At 33.3% G+C, this 20,302-nt stretch overlaps 1 protein-coding gene across 5 annotated transcripts in view; it reads left to right on the forward strand.

Annotated features, from left to right (window-relative positions):
- LOC115890988 (teneurin-m) overlaps positions 1–20,302 on the forward strand; it is a 572,779-nt gene that overhangs the window by 307,699 nt on the left and 244,778 nt on the right. For all 5 annotated transcript variants that reach the window (XM_030911367.1, XM_030911368.1, XM_030911371.1 and 2 more), the window contains exon 3: positions 13,397–13,609. In XM_030911367.1, the coding sequence (XP_030767227.1) occupies positions 13,397–13,609 (213 nt within the window). The remainder of the gene's footprint in view (positions 1–13,396; positions 13,610–20,302) is intronic.

The following is a 20,302-nucleotide window of genomic DNA, read 5'->3' on the forward strand; positions in this document are numbered from 1 at the left end:
ATTTTTTCCACTCTGTGTGACACTTCCCAGAACATTTGCCTCCTCTTTAACTGCTATAGTTTCAATATTACGTGTTAGTGTATTTTTAAAATCCACAAACTCCTTTCTAAAACCTTCTATTGAATTAAATACTTGTATACAACTTGCACAAAACCATTTAAGTCCGGGGACGTTTTTAATTACATCATAATGGGATTTACTAATGCCAATACATTCTGAGTGAAATATCAGTTGACAAACACCATCACATTTGACGATTCCAGTATCGTTTCTCTTAAATTTCAAATTACATTTGCCGCACTCATCACCCATATTGCAGTCACTGGCCTGGCCGTACTAGCATAGGCCTACCGCCGAACGAAGGATGCTATCAGTTCTTATCACTTGTTCCACTAAATTCCAACCGAAATTCCCACTGATGAAACATCGATCTTTTAAGATGTTTTTGATACTATAATGCAATTTTTAACTAAATTTAGACCTCTAGATATTATCAGATGCACCAATCCTTCAGTACAACACACTTTTTCAAAATTTACAGTTTTATTTATTCAAAACTCATTTTTATGACGGAGTAGCAATAAGAACACATTTACTATAATCTATTATATAGATTATAGTAAATGTAGTATAGATTATAGATTATAGTACTATATAGATTATAGTAAATGTGTATAAATATATCTATTTACATCTCACAGAAAAATTTTCTCCGCAGACATAATTATCTTGGGAATCCAGTAATCCACTTCTTACCAATAACTTATTTACATTTACTAGGAAGTGCATATATGTAGGTATTTCATCCATATTGGACTAATGTTCAAACGGCCATGCCAATTATTACACTTGTTTGTCTTCCTGGTTCATTATTGAGAAATTCGTTTACATATACATATTAAAAAGAAAAATACTTTACCTTATTCTTGCTCTTTCTTTCCCATGTTAAAATGTAGGTAGTACAAATTAGGACTATTTTTAGTAAAATTCACCTCTATTTTACCATGCCACGACCTCAGGTCGGTTATTTTTGACTTCATAGCCCATATTTCATAGAAGACATCATAACCTGGTAACCTGTTTTTAACTTCCAAATTACTTTAGTTTTATTCCCCACTTTGGGAATTTGAACGTCAATTCTTGGAAATTTCGACCAATTTCCAGTTGGTCAATAATAGTCCAGGTGGTTAATTTAACGTAATTTTACTATTTATTTAAACCAAAAACTCGTAATACATAACTAATGTGTCAAAACGAATGACAATGTCAGCAAATAAATAAATGAATGTGGCAACCTTGACATTTTTTACAGCAGAGCTACCACCTGAATCCCCAGCGATAAATTTAAATTTCAGTTAGTCAGCCTTCGCCGAATATGTCCATGGTTGGGAACAATGGATTTAAAAATCGCACCCTCGATTACGTAACTAAAAGTTTAATTGGTATCAAATATACTTTAGGTTTATACTTAAACAAAGTTCCCAAGTTTTTTTTTACAAGTAGTACAGATACACGGCGCACTATTACCGGACCCAGTATAAAATTGTCTACTTAGAACTTAGAATTACCTTCTTTACTCACATATTAACTCTCTTTCATTTAAGTGAGCTACAACCTAACCTACCTAGTTGACCCGCCAAACGCCAATCTCCCCTACAACCTCTCTCTTTCGAAATAGAAAAATTAAAGTAAACAAACATTTTGGATGCTAACCGACCTGCTTCAAGTGTAAGGTAATAAAACCGCTAAGTTGTGTACGCCGTAAAGACGAGGCGGCCATAATAAATAGGTAAAAGCGCGTCTCTAGTAGGGGATACGTGGCCAAATGCGGACAGGGAGGGGAAACGAGCGTCGGACGGACGATCGACGTAAAAGCGTTTGATAGCGCCGTAAAGTTAAACCCGATTGATTGAGGGTCTTGATGGACCAGATGGATGAGAGGGGCAGAAGATTTGGCGAAAAATTGTAGATTTGGCATTTTCTGGCTTTTATCGAGTTTTTTTTTCTCGGTAGGTAAGGGATTTGTAAAAGACTGAAGGACAAACCGTTTGTTTTTTCCTATCTAGCAATTTTTTGTAATAAGGGAATGTCGATAATAGAGGTCGTAGCTCTAACAAGAATCCAATTCAACTATTTGGTTGTTTAATAACTTTTTATGGTTTGTGAATTTTGTTCAAAAATTAGGTATCTGATGATTGAAACTGAGTGAGTTATTTTCCAGGTGTAAACTGTGTAAGACTATTATTGGATCTCTAAATAATATTATATCTTTTTACTGTTGAACCTAACCAACAATTCATATTATATTATTATAGCGATTAATAGTAATTTTGTGAAATTATACGAATATTCTCGTTGATTATTGGTTTGAAATAAATATGACAATGTCCTCCCATGAAAATGCGACTTGCTTAACTCTAATAATTCTAATTCTGAGCTAGAAAATGAACTAAATGCTTTACCTAGACCGTTATTCAGAAGCTACAAACCTATCAGTGAAAATATGCATGAAAATTTACTTCCTAGCACAGAATCAGAGGATATTGGTACCCAGGTATAGTATCACGTTTATTATAATGCTTTTCTTAGCTTTAAATCAAACGTTTGTTGAGTTGGATTTCAGTTGGCAGTCGGCACATGTTCTTTTTGGTTAAAACAAAAAAAAATCCCCGTAGTTTTTCGTCAAAAGGATTTTTTTTGGGCCGCCGCCCCGCCGCGCCGCCGAGAGAAAAATAATTTTTAACGACCACCCTAATACACACTATATTATGGTATTAAAATTAATCCTTCATGACTAACAAAAAATATAGCTTTACCAATGATTTTCCAATGCTAGTTTTAACCGCTCGGTATCAAGATAGGTTAGATCCAAAAACATCTGAATGGGTAGACAGAACACTCCATTCATAAAACTCGATTTTTACAATCATACATGGTTTGACACTTTTATGAGAGTTAAAAAGAGATGGCTACGTAAATGTGACAACACGGTTGAGTTTCGTCTATCTTTCTGTAATTTAGCTCTATCAGTGGCGTGACGGTGGCGTGATGATTTTTTTTATTAAAAATTGATTGGGATTGCCTCAGATCAATTTTCCATTATAACTAGTTTTGCCTGAGGTTTAACTGAGGGTAACTCTAATTTCACAATCGAAAGCGCCAACAAATAAGAAAATATAATATACGTATTTTCGTAATAATCTACTTATAACTAAAAGTATCTAAATACGCTACTGTAAGCATGGCTAAAGGTAAAAAAAAACGTAATGACACTTACCGTCGATATATCAATTCCGGGTTAGAATAGTCCACCTTTTTACAAACTATGCACTGGCGAACCATATAGTAGATAGTTAAAAACTACTTTAAATATTTTTCTTTGTAATAAACACTAAAATTATTAGAAAGTTGTTCAAAAGCTACAAAAACTTTCAACTACCTCAGAAAACTCACAAATGCACGCTGTCAAATATAATTTGAATGAAAACAGATGAAAACGTCAAAATGTTAGCGTAATTCCTACAGATTTCGACAATCTCGTAGTAAAGATGAATCCACAGCGATGCCGCTAGTTGTCATTGTAATTTCCCTAATATAATTTAATTAGAAAACCAAAAGTAATTTCAAAGGTATTATCCTGGCACAATCTAAGTACGTATATTAATTAAAGTTATATATCTATACAAATATTTAGTTTAACGTTTCTATAGGTACCCAAAAAACATTAATAACAATAATAACAGTTGGAACCAAACACGGTTCGTGATCGCGATAAAATGTAAATTGTTTTGACTCCCTTGATTTAGATGTCTTTGGTTAGATCCCAGCTCTAGTTCTATCCAGCCCTGTCCTGATTACCGGGTCAGTATAATTATATATATTTACACTGGCCGACGGCGGAAATATTTAATCAGTGCTGCTGATCGATGTGAAAATAAAACGCATGTCCAAATTAGTAAACACGGTTTGTCTGTGCTGGTCTGAAGCGTTTGACAAATTTAACCGTTTTAATAGGCACAGAAGCTAAATCCGAAACTATCTATTTACTCTAGACGATTAGGATACGCCTACACCAATTTCCCCGTTATATTTGTCATTTATTTAGCTGAGGCACTCGTGCGTTTATTCATCTAGTTTGTGCTTGTTAGAACTTTTACTGACGCCTTTTATTTACCTTGTTCTAAACTAACAAAAATGTATTTCTCTTTACAAGAGAAAAACATTTTTATTATTAATATTATCAGGACTTGAGACATTGAAGAAAAATGAAAGCGGCCGTGTTGCCACAGCTACCCCATTTGGTGTAGATCTACTCCGATGAAAAATAAGCTTGTGGCAACACTGGGTAACGATCTGTGCCGTACGCGACTAAGAAAATCACTATAATAAACTTGAAACTCTACCAACCTTGATTTCATGCAGATTTTCATCGATAGGTTTGTAACTTCTGAATAACAGTCTAGATAAAGCATCTAGCTCATTCTCTCAGACATAGAATTTACAGTTAGTACCTCGCATTTTCATTGGAGGACACTGTCATATTAATTTCAATCTAATAATCAACAAGAATATTCGTATAATTTAATAAAATTACTGTGAATCACTATAAATAATGGATTTTTTGTAATTGAGCTGTAATTTCTATATTATTAATCTGGTAAATGATGCAGATAAACAATTGTGATTGGTTTAAATTTTATTTTAAGATGAAAATTTTGTTAACAACATTCTGAGAAGAAATGATGAATTGAATAATGACAAGACAAGTGACATCTGTCTAAAAAAGACAGCGATTAAAGTGACAATTTTGATTATGCAAAAGAAATACTGGTTGCCTAACGATTAACATTAATTTAAAAATAAATCCCCAACATGAATAATGAACAAAACATTTAAACAAAAACAGACCACAGAGTACACAAAACAAATTGTTGGTTAGAAGCAATTATTAGTAGTAGTCAGAGATATACATGTAGTAGTATTTTGGTTTAATGGTCACAGCTATCCGGCCTGGTAATAGAATTATCGTTTTTTAATAAAAATTAAAAAAAACATTAAAACAAAATTATAAAGCTAGAATAGTATACGGTTTTATATTAACTCTATTTTTTGAAGTTTATAAAAAGCATTCATAAAAAATAGCTGTTAGTAAGAAGTTCCACTTCAAATATGCATACATAGTGGACACACTATTTTTTCAGTATAGACGACTTTAATTTTATTTCCTCTAGAACTGAATTTATTAAATATTCAATAAAATGCTAAAATAAGTTCCTGTGATTGTTAAAATCTAAAAAATAAAATGAAATAACCTTGAATAATATTTCATCGTCCTTTTTACTCCGTTTTGAAAAGCTTTTCCAGAACTTTCCAGAACTGCAAAGGTCAATTTTCTGGTCCTTTGTGTCCCATCGATTTTAAATGTTTGTTGTCGGAAATAACGAGGAATTCTTAAGTTTCTCGTTCAGTTTTTTCCAAGTTTATTTTATGGATTTCGAACAAGGCACAGTTTGGAAGACTGGGCTATCGGTCTTTATGTAAAAATACTTTCCTTTTAGGCTTATTTTAAAGTGTTTTATGTAGCATATCGATCAATAAAGCATGTCAAATAAGGAGAAAATGGAATAAAACGAAATGTCAACCTGGAATATCGCATAGTTCATATAAAAACTTGAATTAAGAATATATTCGATTTGTTTTTCAACGCTGTGTTTATTAAAAATAATATCTATAGGTCTATAGTCTTGGTGCATTCTCCGCCGCAGCCGGAGCTGCCATCATCGGAGAATATCGTAAACCATTAGTATATACAAATACACGTGTTTAAAAAGTGAAGTATATGAAAAATTTAGTATTTAATTATTCTAAAAGTCTAAAAGTGTAAGGAAGTATAATTTGTGAAAATTCTATAAATAAAAAGTAAATATTTTGATATCTTCAGAAGCTCTAACTTGTATTACAATTTATAATTCCAGTTAAAAAAACTTTTTAGACGAGTTTACTACTACCGGTAGCGAGCATATTTTTAATCACCGGTTTTGCTAGTGGGGCATAATTGGGGCTATTTCGGCTATAACAAAAATTTTTAAAGGTACCTACATAATTATAATTTTAGATGTTCATAAAACATTTAATCACTAGTTGATTAAAAATAGTATACCATTAATATTGCAAATTATATTTTATCCTCTCATTAGTATATGTCTATTTAATATTTTGATTATGTGACGAGCACTGTGTTTGCTCATTTGTTTCGTCGAACTCCTTGAATCCATTTTTGTTTTTGATCAAATCGTTGTGAGAAACTATGAAGCTATAAAATGTTGTTTCGGGAAAGTTGAATATCTGGGAAAGTTGAATTATTCAATGTTATTGCACCCAATAACGCCCTAATTACGCTCTCCTTTACGCGTTAACATTTTTTCGGCAGTTTTATTAACATTTGAAATTGTCACAACACAACACGACGCCTAGTTCGAATTCTTTTTCAGTTATTTTTTACTACCCGAAATAGCGTTCCATCACACAAACCTCGTACCTGAGTGTTTTAGAGTCTCAATAACTGCACTAGCAAAAAAACTAAAATACTTAAATATTAAGACAAAACCACGATTTCAATATTATTTCAATGCGATCAACATGACGGCGCGGCGCGGCACAGCGCGGCGGCGTGAAATACATACTGATAATTTCTGATTTCTGCCGTTTAAGCGCTGCGGTCGGAATTTGTTGAAAAAATCCAAAGATTATTCTTACTTAACGTCTGTATTTATTAGGATCATTCAATTACATATTACACAGGGTGTCCCAGAAATAAGTGCAAATATTTTAAGGGGTGGTAGATCTCGATAAAAGAAACATATTTTCTCTTTATCGTTTTTCAAATAAGTCCAAAATAACGAAGTTATTTTACTTTGATAATTTCCAAAAAAATGATTTTTCGCTAAAATTTTGAGAACAACTGGATCTTCTCTGGATTTTCTTTCTTGTAAATTTAATCAAATATGTTGCCATATTATCAAGAAATTATGTTTTTTAACTAAAAACTAAAGAAATTTCCAAAAAAATTTTCAAAAATTTCGAATTTTCAATGTTTCTGGGGTTGAACTATACTACCAGTTAAAATATTTGCACTTATTTCTGGGACACCCTGTATAAAATAAGTAAGTATTTAGATTATTTAGTTTTAGTTTCATTCTTGTATAAAATATGAAAGAACAACAACAGGTCCAAAATGAAAATAATATCACAAAAAAGTATATGAAACAGCTCTGTAAATAATATTGTGGAGATAAAAATAAACATTTTAGCGAATTTGTTTGGGTTGCTTCAGCGTTTGTTAGAGAAATCTGGGCAACTTCCGGGGTCCGGATGCTGCCTTTTTCCGTTGCGATTAAGCATTATCTTTTGTTTGACAAACAGACATTGGCTTCACGTGAGATACCCTGTATCAGTTCAGTGTAATGGCGTTAACTACATAATATTGCGATTATTTAAAATTTCATTTGAAAATAAATAAATTTAATTATTTCAAAGTTATGGCTTAGAGATGATAGCAGCTTGTTAAATTCAAACATAGAGCCACAAAAAGTGGTAATGATCAAAAGAGTAGTAAGCCAATGAGGAAGTTTGGCGCACTATGAAGCTCCATCATCAATGGCGAAAAATTCGTCTTAATAATTTCTGAAGTAATGTCAATATTTGGATGAAAATTGATGTTTGGAAGTTTATTGACACGAGAAATTTGAACATTATATCAATATGACTTCTATTTGTAGAGGGCGCCACCTACATGTGTTTTAACTGATTTGAAGAGTAATAACTTTTCATCCGTACCTGTATAAAACTATTGACTTAAAAAATATACATTTCCCTGATTTTCAACGAAAAAAATGTCTCTTGATAAAAATCACTACGAGCAACCGTTCGCAAGATATTTAGAATGGAAATGAAATAGTCAATAGATGTCATTATTGACAAAAAATGAACACGTTAAGTAGATAGTTAGTTGACTGAAATATGGTTAGCACTACGCTTCAACCGCCTATTATTACCTCAGGATTGTGAATCCCAAGTACTCATTTAAGGCTGAGTCGACCTAGGTACCCAAACTATTTTTATTTTAATAAAAATAGTCGGCTGATGAAATGCCGGGTGTAGGATTCGAACCCACTATCTTGAGATTGGTAGACGAGAGCTATTGAACTTTTGACACAAAAACATTTCAAATTTATGATTTCAGTCTAATAACTATTTAGTCAATATATGTTTAATTTATGTCAATGAAAACAGGTATTGATAATTTCGCTTCCAAATATCTCGAGAACCATTACTCGTAGCAATTTTTACTAAGAGACCTTTTTTACATAAAAAAAAACGACGTAAATGTATATTTTTTACTCAGTAGTTCTATACAGTACGGACGAAAAGTTATTACTTTTCAAACCAGTTAAAAATATGTAGGTGGCGCCCTCTACAAGTAGGAGTCATATTGACATCAAAATCAAATATCTCATGTCAAAAAACTCAGAGGCCAATTTTCATCCAAATACTGACGTTACTTCAGAAATTATTTGCAAAAAATCGAAATAAAAATGAAACTTCTACACCCTATATATCTCCGAAACTAAGCATTTTAGGACATACATTTATACGAACTTGTTTACTTATTTTTATCTGCAGGATATGCTGCCGAAGTTTCAGGAATACAGTTCGGATCACCCTGTATGTGGAATTCACTCGGTTTCGTGGCGTCTAAAATAAGAAAGAAATATTCCGATGAATATCGGTGTTCTAATTATGGTAATACCATAATAAAATAATAATTCCTCCATAGATAAGGGTAGGTTTGCCTGACCAGCCCTTTTAATAGTCTCGGCAGCGTGCAAAAATTAAAATGATTTTTCTTTAAGGCATATCTAGAACAAACCGTTGCGCGAAAATCTCGCCTGGCTTGCCCCAGGTGGTTGCGTGATCTCTCGGAGCATTATATTTTAATACTGCATTCGCATGGAGGTACATTTAAAGGGCAAACAAAGAACGGCATGGACGGTAATAACTTAATCCTGGTGGTGAAAATTGAAAAAGATTTTTTAAAAAAATTGAGGTTTAAAAAAGATCATTTTTTATTTTGTTTTGCGCCTGCTTTTTTATTTTTTAAGATTGTTTTCTTATTTAATAACTTAGTTATATTCATTATCCTACAAATCAACTGAAGAATTAAGTTATTGTAGCTTGTAGTACTTATTAGAGGTGGGCAAATATTGAACGATTCGTTTATTTGAACGAGTGTTAAAAATGAATCGTGAGATTCGATTCACTGCTTAGAATACGGTTTGTTTTAGTATTCTAGTATTAGTATTTTTATCTAGTACTAGTATTTATGAAAGAAACTCGGATTTTCGTGACTTATACCAAACAATATTTTAATACCCTAATTTATTATTTAATTATAATATTCTTTGCTTGTACATACATTTCAAAATAATTCCTTGCCGTTTAGAGGTCTAATGATTTCACACGAAATTACTTCAAAAGTTTGTCCAACATTTTAATTGATGAATAAATATGAAGCAGTTATTTTTATTAGTATGTTATAGGTAGAATATGCTGCCGAAATTTCCTGAATACAATTTGGACCACCCTGTATAGACCTATTTTCTGACAGTTTCATTATTTTAAGGCCAGCACTCTATCCCAATCGTCTATCGACAGTGACATTTACTGGCTGGGGACCCTGAATGGAGGGAGATTTGATATGGCACACTAGTAATGCGTCCCGTGGGAACCAGTGTTGCTGATTGCTTGACAGCACAGTCTGAGGGCTTAGCAGGAATACTAGGGCATCTGTTATTTTTATATCGTACCTATTATGAAAAAATATATATTGATTAAATTTTGGTTTATGTTTACTCAAAAGTACGGTGATAAATATTTAAGATTTGAAAATTTGAGAAAAAAATGAGATTTTTGTGATATTTTCACCTTCTATTTGCAAATGAAATTCAACTTATTGAATAATAAACAAAATCAAAGCAATTGTATTCTATTGTGCCACATTTTTCACCTTATTTACCTATACTCTTCAAACTTATATTTTTCCTCATAAAATATTTATATGTATGTTTCCTTCTGGCACTATGAAAAAAACTCTCTAACAAAATCAACGGTCTTTTCAAGCTTATACATTCAGATCAGCCTGCACAAATTTTCCTGTATATACTATATAACATCGGATGTCGATATATCCATAGATATACAAGGTGGTGACATTTCGATGCTTAACATTGTCATCTCAGAAACTGCGAGACATACGAATTTGGTTAAATGGGACAAAAGTTGCGTAATTAGAAGTTTGACAAACACCGTTTTCAAAAAAATGAAAATAATACGTTTATTTTAAACGATAATATCTTCAGAACTTTTGTATCTATTACAACGTAAGTTGCTAGTTTTATATTTTTGACCCCGACCAATTAAATGCCGTTTTCAGAAAACTTCTAAGCCTTCTAGATTTCGCACAACAACAGTCAAGTTTTTGTTTTCTTTTGGCCGTCATTTTGAATTTTTATACTAGATTAAGTCTGCCTTGGAAATCCAATTGACACTATGTCAACTATATGTCAGCAAGTTATTTTTTGTTTATTCTTTTAAGTGTAAAATCTGGACGCACAAAAATTGTATATTGTCAAGAATGTCAGCCCAGACATTCAGAGAATATTTTGTTAGGGTCTGGTTTCTCTAATTAAATGAGGATTCTCTTTTGCATAATAATGTGATTTTTTTTCTGTTAAATGTACCAGAATTTGTAAATAATGCAAAATTGTAATCTTCTCTCGTGATCACCAGCATGTAAAAAAAATGTAAATTTGGTACACATTTAAATTTAAAGTTGTGATATTTCTGTTTTTGGAAAATTTTCCCTACATAAGAATGACTTATACAACACTCGCGACTTATTTTACGGTTAGAAGTTTCCGGATTTATTTCAATTTGAGCTAGCACGTCTATTAATGTGCCATCGTAGCCTTTTGAAATATGCCTTCTTGTTTTTTAAAGCTACCAGCAACTGCTAAATTTCTTGAAATCCTTGCGAAAATAGTACGATGAGTCTGTGTCCTTTCAGGATACAATGTTCTATAAATTGCGTACGTCATAACGGAATTTCTATTATTTTTTAAGTAAACACCATACATATCTCGTGTTTCCTCACTTGTAAATCTAAGGTTGACTGATAATACACTTTACACTATCTACTATAAGTGTTTGTGTCAAGAACAAGAAACAAAGAACTGAAAGGCAAATAAATCTAACATCAAAATTGCTATATTGACGTACATCGTACGTCGTATTGTAATAATGATCCTGCCTTAAGTAGTAACTGTCAAAAATGTCCACTGCAAATTACATCACAACTATCCGAAAAGAAATTATTTTGTAAGATTTATGAAAAGTCACCCTGTATACATTTTCCTTCGCTCTTGCTATTCCGCTGCCTCTTTGCAACAAGATTACTGTGGAAAAGCCTGGATGCTGACAACCATTGGAATGTTATTTTGTTTAGTTTGGGGCTGCGAGTATACCGGAATTATTCGGAGGGAGTTGTCTGGATTAGGTTTTGGCAATATTATGGAAAACTTAAGCAGGGAATAGAAGTGACAGTAATATATATGAAAATTTTAAATCGGAATAAGTTTCATTTTGATTTATCAGTCGATATTGGTTATGTCTCATTGCGTGGCGTGCATATACATACACACATGGCCAAAATTATTGCATATAACAATATTTTTATTTTATTTTGGACCTAATATGATTCTTTTTATATTTTTGGACATATTGACTTACTACACGACTAACTAATATAAAATTAAAAATCTAACTGCAACTAGGCTGTTATTATAATTTTATTTCATAATGAGTGAAAATCAACAAGAACAAATTTCATTTTTAACAGAAAATATTTAAAACAATTTTAATTATTTCTCACAACTAATAGTCTGTATTGCCTCCTCGAGCCTCAATGCAAGCTGTGAGACGACGTGGCATGCTCTCAATTAAGTTGTCCAGAAGATGTTGAGGAATGGCTTTCCATGTTTCGCGTCAATTCATTTAAGGTACGGGGGGATCATTCCTTTTGGCAATATGGCGTTTTAGAATGTCCCAAGCATGTTCGATCACATTCATATCTGGAGACATCGGTGGTCACCACAGTTTTCTTATACCCTCTTCCTCACAAAGTTCGCTAACCCCTAAAGTGCGATGGGGAGGAGCATTATTGTCCAAGTAAACAAATTCATCCCCCACTGCCCCTCGAAATGGACGCACAATAGGCTCTAAAACGTCTCTAAGATATGAGGCACCTGTTATTGTGCCATCAATAAAAATAAAAGGAGTTTGAGCTCCGTGCATTATACCTGCCCATACCATAATGCTTCCCCTTTGAAACGGGACACGGGGTTGACCTGCATTCAAGCGTGCTCGTCTTCCAGATACTCTCCAGACTAAAGTTCCTCGAGAGTCTGACACTAGGCCTATTCTTGTTTCATCACTAAACATGGCGAAATTCCAATTAGGTCCATTTGCTCTCATCTCCTCAGCCCATTGTAGTCGCGTAGTTTTGTGCTGTAGATTAAGCTTAGGAACACGTAGAGGCCTCCTTAAATGTAATCCTCTGTCATGGAGTCTTCTTGCTATGGTCTTTCTTGAAACATTTACTCCTTCAAGGCAAGCTAACTCATTTTTAATAGCAGTACTAAAAAGCAGGGGATTTCGTCTTGCAATTAGGGATATTTGACGGTCTTGCACAGCAGTAATAACGCTCTTTCTGCCTCTTCCAGGCCGGTCTGTAACCTCGTTTTTCTTCCTGATTTTTTTTTTAATATTCGCGAAACATCGCTTTGGTTAACTCCTACAATTTCAGCTATTGCAACTTGCCGGTAGCCCTGTTGAGACAGTGTTAGTATTCTGACTCTATTAAACTGTGAAATATTGTTTCTAGGCATTTTAAGACCAAAACAATGGTCAAATTTCTTCTGAAACCCAAGATACCACAAATCGAAATGTGCAAAAATTTGTAATAATATTGGGTCTGAACGATAAACATTGTTTACCATATCCATTTTAACAAAAAATAATTATTACAGATTATAAAAGCTATGTATAAAAAAGATTCTTTAAATTCCTTTCCGTATATTTTTAAACGATATATGAAATAATTTTGAATTCATCTCTTCAAAAAAGTCCTATGGGTATTTCACAACTGCGAGAAAATCTACAAAATAAAATATTTTTTTTTATAAATCTTTTGTTTTATTAATTAAAAATTTGTTAAATTAAATTTATTTCAAGAAAAATGTTTGCCTATCTTTTCTAAAACAGGTTCTGTTTGTTTCAGGAAAGGGGCGATTGTACCCCGCGTACAGCCTCACCGACTCTGAGACAGAGGAGTCCCCTAGACGTTACGGGGGGTCCCACACTTACCAGCATCCGCTCTACCAGCAGCCGGCTGGGCTGAGCGACACGCCCACATCAGAAAACGCCTCAGACGCCACGCTCACCGACTCAGAACTGGCTCTGGCTCGGGACTCCACTCTTCTTGTACATAACGGTAAGCCAACCTCACGATGCACAATCAGTTATATATAATTAATATTTACTCAACCATAACATATTGATAATTCTGTCTATAGCATGATAGTTTCCATATATTTCCGAATTTAGCAGTTTTAAAGTACAATAAATACGAAAGTGATCGTTGAAACAATGCCGTTCTGTGTTTCGGAATTTCAAAAAGCCGGCCGTAACGCGTGGATTGGCTTTGAATTGCGCTTCGAACATTCAATTTCCCGCCAATATACTGCGAAAAGTGCCGAACCCCCATTTAACGAGCAAATTGCAAGCTGGATCTGACACAACACTGTTTAGCTAGCTCTCAACTCAAACAGTATTTCACCTTTGTGGTGAGTTGACACTGTTTGAAAAATCCAAGAAACTAAAGTGTTTTTGAGAATATAACAGTCTTATAGATAAAAAAAATCAGATTTTTTTTATTTTAATTCAAAACAACATTTAAATAGGATTTCCAAATGACCAGGACTTATTTCCAATTAAAGACCTATCCTAAATGGTAAAATCTTTATAACTCTGCCCGATACCGGTTCATAACGAAAATTTGACTCGAAACACCAAGTGCGTGGTATCAAATTACAGTAAAACTTCCCATTTCGGCCACTTCTAAAAAGCGGTCACTTCTGTTAGCGGTCAATTTTCAGTTGTTTGAATTAATCTTAGGGGAATTCCTATATTAAAATATTTCTCAATAACGTTAATTCCGAAAGCGGTCACCGGCCGCTTCAAAGGTACATTTTAGGGAAAAACCCATTAAATTTATTGCCCCAATACCGGCCAAAAACCGAACCCTTCGAACCTTTTTTTTTGTCTAACAAGAGCTGTTTCAGGACACTTTAGGAAAGTCCAAGCAATAAACATTTATAATTTGTTTGAGAAATAGGTACAGAGAGTGACAAATACAATACAAATTCGTCAGTAGTTTGCTGAAATTTTTGGGAGATATAGAATCAGTTTAGTTTCTTACTCTGAAAGAACAGCAACCATGTCTTTGAAACGTAAACGTTTGTCTATTAAAGAGAAATTAAATATTGTCGCGGAAAGTGAAAAATATAACAGCAGTGCTCGAAAGTTGGCGGAAAAGTTTGGTGTTGGAAGAACGCAAGTGAACGACATTTTAAAAAACAAAGTGGAATTAAAAAAAATGTTTGAAGAAGAAGGATGCAATGCAGATAAAAAACGAAAGTTTCCTAAAACAGAAGGATTTGCAATCGATCAACTAGTTTACGAATGGTTTTGTAAGGCAAGGAACAAAAACATACCCATATCGGGAACCTTAATTCGGGAAAAAGCTCTTGAGGTATCTACATCCTTGAAACTTAGTGAATTTAAGGCTTCAACTGGCTGGTTAAATAAGTTTTGCAAGAGACATAATATTAACTTCAAAACAATTTGTGGTGAGTCTGCAGATGTGGATGAAGTGACTGTTGAAGACTGGAAAACAAAATTAACAGCAATCATTAAGGAATACGACACTAAAGACATTTTTAATGCAGACGAAACAGGGCTTTATTATATGGCAATGCCAAACAAAACCTTTGCTTTAAAGAATGATAAATGTGCTGGCAAAAAATCAGCTAAACAACGAGTGACACTGCTTTTCTGTTGCAGCATGCATGGTGAGAAGGAAAATCCGCTAGTTATAGGTAAGAGCAAAAACCCGAGATGTTTTAAAGGAGCGCATGTAGATAAATTGCCGATAGAATGGGTATCCAACAAAAAAGCTTGGATGACGACAGATATAATGACATCTTGGCTCAAAACCTTTGACACCAAAATGAAACGGCAGGGTAGAAAAGTTCTTTTATTTTTGGATAATGCCACGTCTCACCCAAAAATAGAACTTGAAAATGTTCGTATAATTTTTTTTCCTCCAAATACGACATCTCATTGCCAGCCGTTGGACCAAGGAATTATTCAAAATTTTAAATTAAAATATCGTCAATTTTTTATTAAAAGACTTTTGACTTTTACTAATACCGAAGAAACGATGGAAAAGGCTAAAGAGAGCATAAATTTGGCAAGTACTATGGTGTGGATAAGTACAGCATGGAAAAATGTTACATCGAACACTATAAAAAAATGTTTCCAAAAAGCGGGATTTGCAACCGTCAAAGGGGACGATGCATTTGACGAAGAGGACGACATTCCTTTAAGTCAGTTATCTTCAATTTTAAAAAACATGCCAGGAAGTCCAGATCTTAAAGAATATCTGACAGTCGATTCAGATGTCCCTACGGAAAATCCTAGTTTAGAGATGCAGGGAATAATCCAGGAATTTACAAACAACAAGGACAGACAGGACTCCACTCAAGCCGAAGAGGAAGAAGATGAAGGCCAAGACATTCTGTGTTCATCTATAAATAATATGAGTGAAGTATGTGAAAAATTAAGAGACATTCAGAATTTTTTGGTGATTCAAAACAAAGACGAACTAGCGGTTGATATTGCCCATACTTTGATGAAATTTGAAAGTGAAATTACAAAAATCAAAATTAAAAATTTAAAGCAGACTACCATTAATCAGTTTTTCACCATATAAATAAGGTTATCATTTTGTAACTTTTAAAGTCAATTGTACATATGTATATAAGAATACCTATGTGTAAAATACATATGTATACATTGTAAGTTTTTTTTTTTCAAAAATTCTTATGTAATAAAGTTTTTTGTAACAACTGAATTATTTTTTTGTGCCAAAAATCTAAAACTGAAGATCATTTATTAACACTTATTGTGTGTTTGTACTACATGCTCGTACTTAATTTTAATTACTTTGCACGTTTCCAAAATAAAGGCATTTTACATTGGTATCTGTATTTTATTGTTCCCAATAGTGGCCACTTCCCTTAACGGTCACATTCCTTTGAAAATTTTTGTGGCCGCTATATAGAAGTTTTACTGTATTTGTAAAAAATGCTTTTTGCAAATATGCTAATGAGCCACCCTCGTTCCATTTGAAAAAATTGAGATATGATTTAAAATACGATTTGAGCATTTTCTAACTGGCCAGGACAAGATACTAAAAACATTAGACGATCCAATCTATTTTTCCAATGCTACTTGATTAAGAATTAGTGTTTTTAATATAGCCATGGCACTCTAGATTGAAATTTGAAATACGATTTTTAGTTTAGCAAAAATGTCAAAAGTTGACATATGATATGTCATTCTATTCAGAATGTTATTTTCCATCGGATAAAGTAAAAAAATACCGATAGTGCCATTTAAAAATAAAAAGTTGTAGTCATTTCCGGTGAAACAGGAAGTGACCAAAAACAAGTGAATACGTCAATCAATCCTAATTTATGTCATATACTAACATACCAAATATCGTTTTTTATCTGAAAAAATAAAAAAGTTATAGGGGGTGAACCACTTTTGAGACGCACCCGGTATACGTACTATATTAGTCTGTGGAGCTAACATGATTAGAATTTCTACGCATCTTCATGTTCATTCTTAATACCTCTACCCTAGGGTTTCCAGAGTCATTATAGTAGATATACTACTTTATACATTTTTTTCTCATTTCTCATTAGACTCATATTACCGGACTTAGAACTACGTTAGGTTTTCACTAGCATTATCCTTTTGATTACACTCTCTTCAACATAAAAAAAAACTGAAAATCTAATCAGGCTGGTTGCCTAAGCCCGAGTGCGCTTACAAAGACCGAATCATCTTTTGGAAACGGTTCCGATTATTACGACGAAAAAGAAATCTTCTATGCCGGCTCTATCTATCTCAGGATAAAGCGGCCATGGCTTGATTGAGCAAAAGACCGTTGAGCGAATTCGATAGAAAACGATTCGTTTGAAGTCGAGATAAAAAACGAGGTTAGGGAAGGGCAGATGAAGCTCTCTAAAAGAACTTGAATAATGGAAACAATTAGTTTATTGGAGACCTAATTTTAAATATTTTGGATGGTCGAAATTATTCGGTATTGTATCGAAATTTCTGTTTGGTTCGTTATTAGGGTAGACTGGGTATAAGGTATAATGGGAAACAAAGAACAGTTGAAACAAAACAATTATCTCGCAAGGAAAAATATTTGCAAAAAAAAAGTTATTGTTACTTTGCATCACATATACATACGTATAAGTTATGTTTTTTTATAAGTAAGTTTAACTTTTCTTTGAAAACTAGTATGTAATTCAATAAATAGATTGAATTAACTACCAGGTGCGTCTCAAAAGTAGCTCGTCCCTATAACTTTTTTTTAGTACTCGAATTTCAAGAGATTGCAATATATATGCTCGAATATAAAAATACGGTTTTTCGTCCGTCGCCCCACGGTGATATATTTGCTCATTTTAGCTGGCCAAAAGGTTATTTTTAAAAATTAATTTTAATGACCAACAAAAAATGTTATCTTGAAGCCCAGGAGATAAGGCATCTAAAAATAACTTGCTTTTTGCCATACAAACAGGTATTCTTATTTAGAACTAGTTCCAATTTGTCTGTCTCACAAGCAGAGTGTTTTCGGCTTAAAAATTGCTTTAGTTTAAATTAATAAATTTTATTTTTTATATATTTGTTTCCAAAAGTGAATATGGATTGTGACGAAGCAGGTAAATATAGGACTATTTCATATTTTAATCAAATGAACCTCGTTGGTTTTCAAAGCTACGCCTAGTGAAAGGTATTAACTTTTTGTATGTCTTTTTTAAACGCCTAAAGTTGTTATGTGGTTCCTTGCATTTCCCGACAAAAACTTTGATCATTTGAAAAAGCCTTTGCTCTTCTACAAAACTTGATATTAAGTAGCCGCCAAATGCCGCCACTTTTGAAAAAATCTAGTTTTTAAAAAACTAGCGCAGTTTATTATTTTTGTGACGTACATCTAATTCGGTATTTTTGCATTTAAGGACCTGCTGGAGATAAGATCTTCACCCGAAATCAACTTTTTAATCTGATGAGTCAACAAAATTTGAAAGTATTTGACGAAAAATTGGCATTTTGTAAAATTATCTTCTTACATACGATGCTTTTCTGAAGATCAAAAAGAGAAATTAAGCACTTTCACGTTTGCAAGCCGAATTTAAAAAAGGTGGATAGAATGTCACAAAACTACACACATATTTCTAAATAAAAATGCAAAATGGTTAGAGGGAACATTTTCTATACCGAGAATAACACGGCCAATCGGAAGACCTCAAAAAACATTTTCAGAGCTAAGTGAACGAGGCAAACGAAGAAAAACCATCCGAGAGAGTACTGGTGCTGAAAGTCTTACTTATGCTGCCCGAATGAAGTTGAATGAACAAGGCAAAAGAACGGAATCTAAACTGCTCGCAGAAATCACCACAATTCCAAATCGTTCAAAAGAATATAATCAAGCATTTTCTAATAGGTCAAATAAAATATACAGCGACTTTTAACGTTAAATGCATTATCCATGTTTGTTGAGGCTAGTCTTTCTAGAAAACAGTATGAAATTATCAAAAGTTCAACCAACAAAATTTATCCATGTTACAGCTTATTGCTGCAAGAAAAAAAAAGTGTTATCCAGAAAAAGAATCTTATAGAGTCACGGAAACCTGTGCAGAAATTAAATTGCAAAGCTTAATGGACTTACTGTTTTAAGATTATCTTTATATTTAGAAGAGGTTTTGTTAACTTTAAATGAAGAGGAACGTAGTTCTCTGATTCTTCTTTACAAATGGGGTTGCGATGGATCTCAGCAAGCGCAATACAAACAAAAATTTCAAAATGACGCTGATTCAGACGCAAATTTGTTTCAAAGTTCTTTTGTCCCATTACAACTAATTTCAAATTTGAATAACAAAGTCATCTGGAAAAATCCCACGCCATCAACGCCACGTTTTTGCCGACCCATAAGATTAAGGTTTATTAAAGAAACAGCAAACATAATGAGAGACGAAATTTGTTACGTAGAAAGTGCTGTTGCTTTCTTAAATCCAACAAATATTTATTTACAAGATAAAGTCCTTGCCGTTAAACACGTTTTGCAACTAACAATGATTGATGCTAAAGTCTGCAATGCTGCTTGTGAAAATTCATCCACTATGAAGTGCTATATCTGTGGAGCAACAACGAAGGATTTTAACAACCTGAATGTTACTAAAGAAAGCAATCCGGAATCGTTTAAATTTGGCTTATCTGTTTTACACGCAAGAATTAGGCTGTTTGAAAGTTTACTTCATATTTCGTACAAACTGCCCGTAAAGAAATGGAGACTTCAGACTGAACACGAAAAAGAAATAGTTACAAACAAGAAAGCTGAAATTCAGGACAATTTTAAAACAACTCTTGGACTTTTAGTAGATATTCCAAAACAAGGTTTTGGAAGTACAAACGATGGAAACACCAGTCGCAGGTTTTTTGCCGATCCAGAAGTCTCCTTTAAAATTACCGGAATTGATATATCCCTTATTCATCGGTTTAAAGTAATTCTTGAAGTCATTTCTAGTGGCTATAGGGTGAATACACAAAAATTTGCCTGTTATAAAAGAGAGACCTCCGAACTATATGTAGCACTTTATCCTTGGCATCCAATGACACCTACTATGCACAAATTACTTGTGCATGGTGCAGAGGTAATAGAACATGCCATTCTTCCCATCGGACAGCTGTCTGAGGAGGCTGCAGAAGCCAGAAATAAACATTTTAGGTTATATCGACAAAACTTTGCCAGAAAGTTTTCTAG

Source organism: Sitophilus oryzae, unplaced genomic scaffold (genome assembly GCF_002938485.1).
Source record: "Sitophilus oryzae breed Bouriz unplaced genomic scaffold, Soryzae_2.0 scaffold_942_pilon_pilon, whole genome shotgun sequence".
Classification (NCBI taxonomy): Eukaryota; Metazoa; Arthropoda; class Insecta; order Coleoptera; family Curculionidae; genus Sitophilus; species Sitophilus oryzae.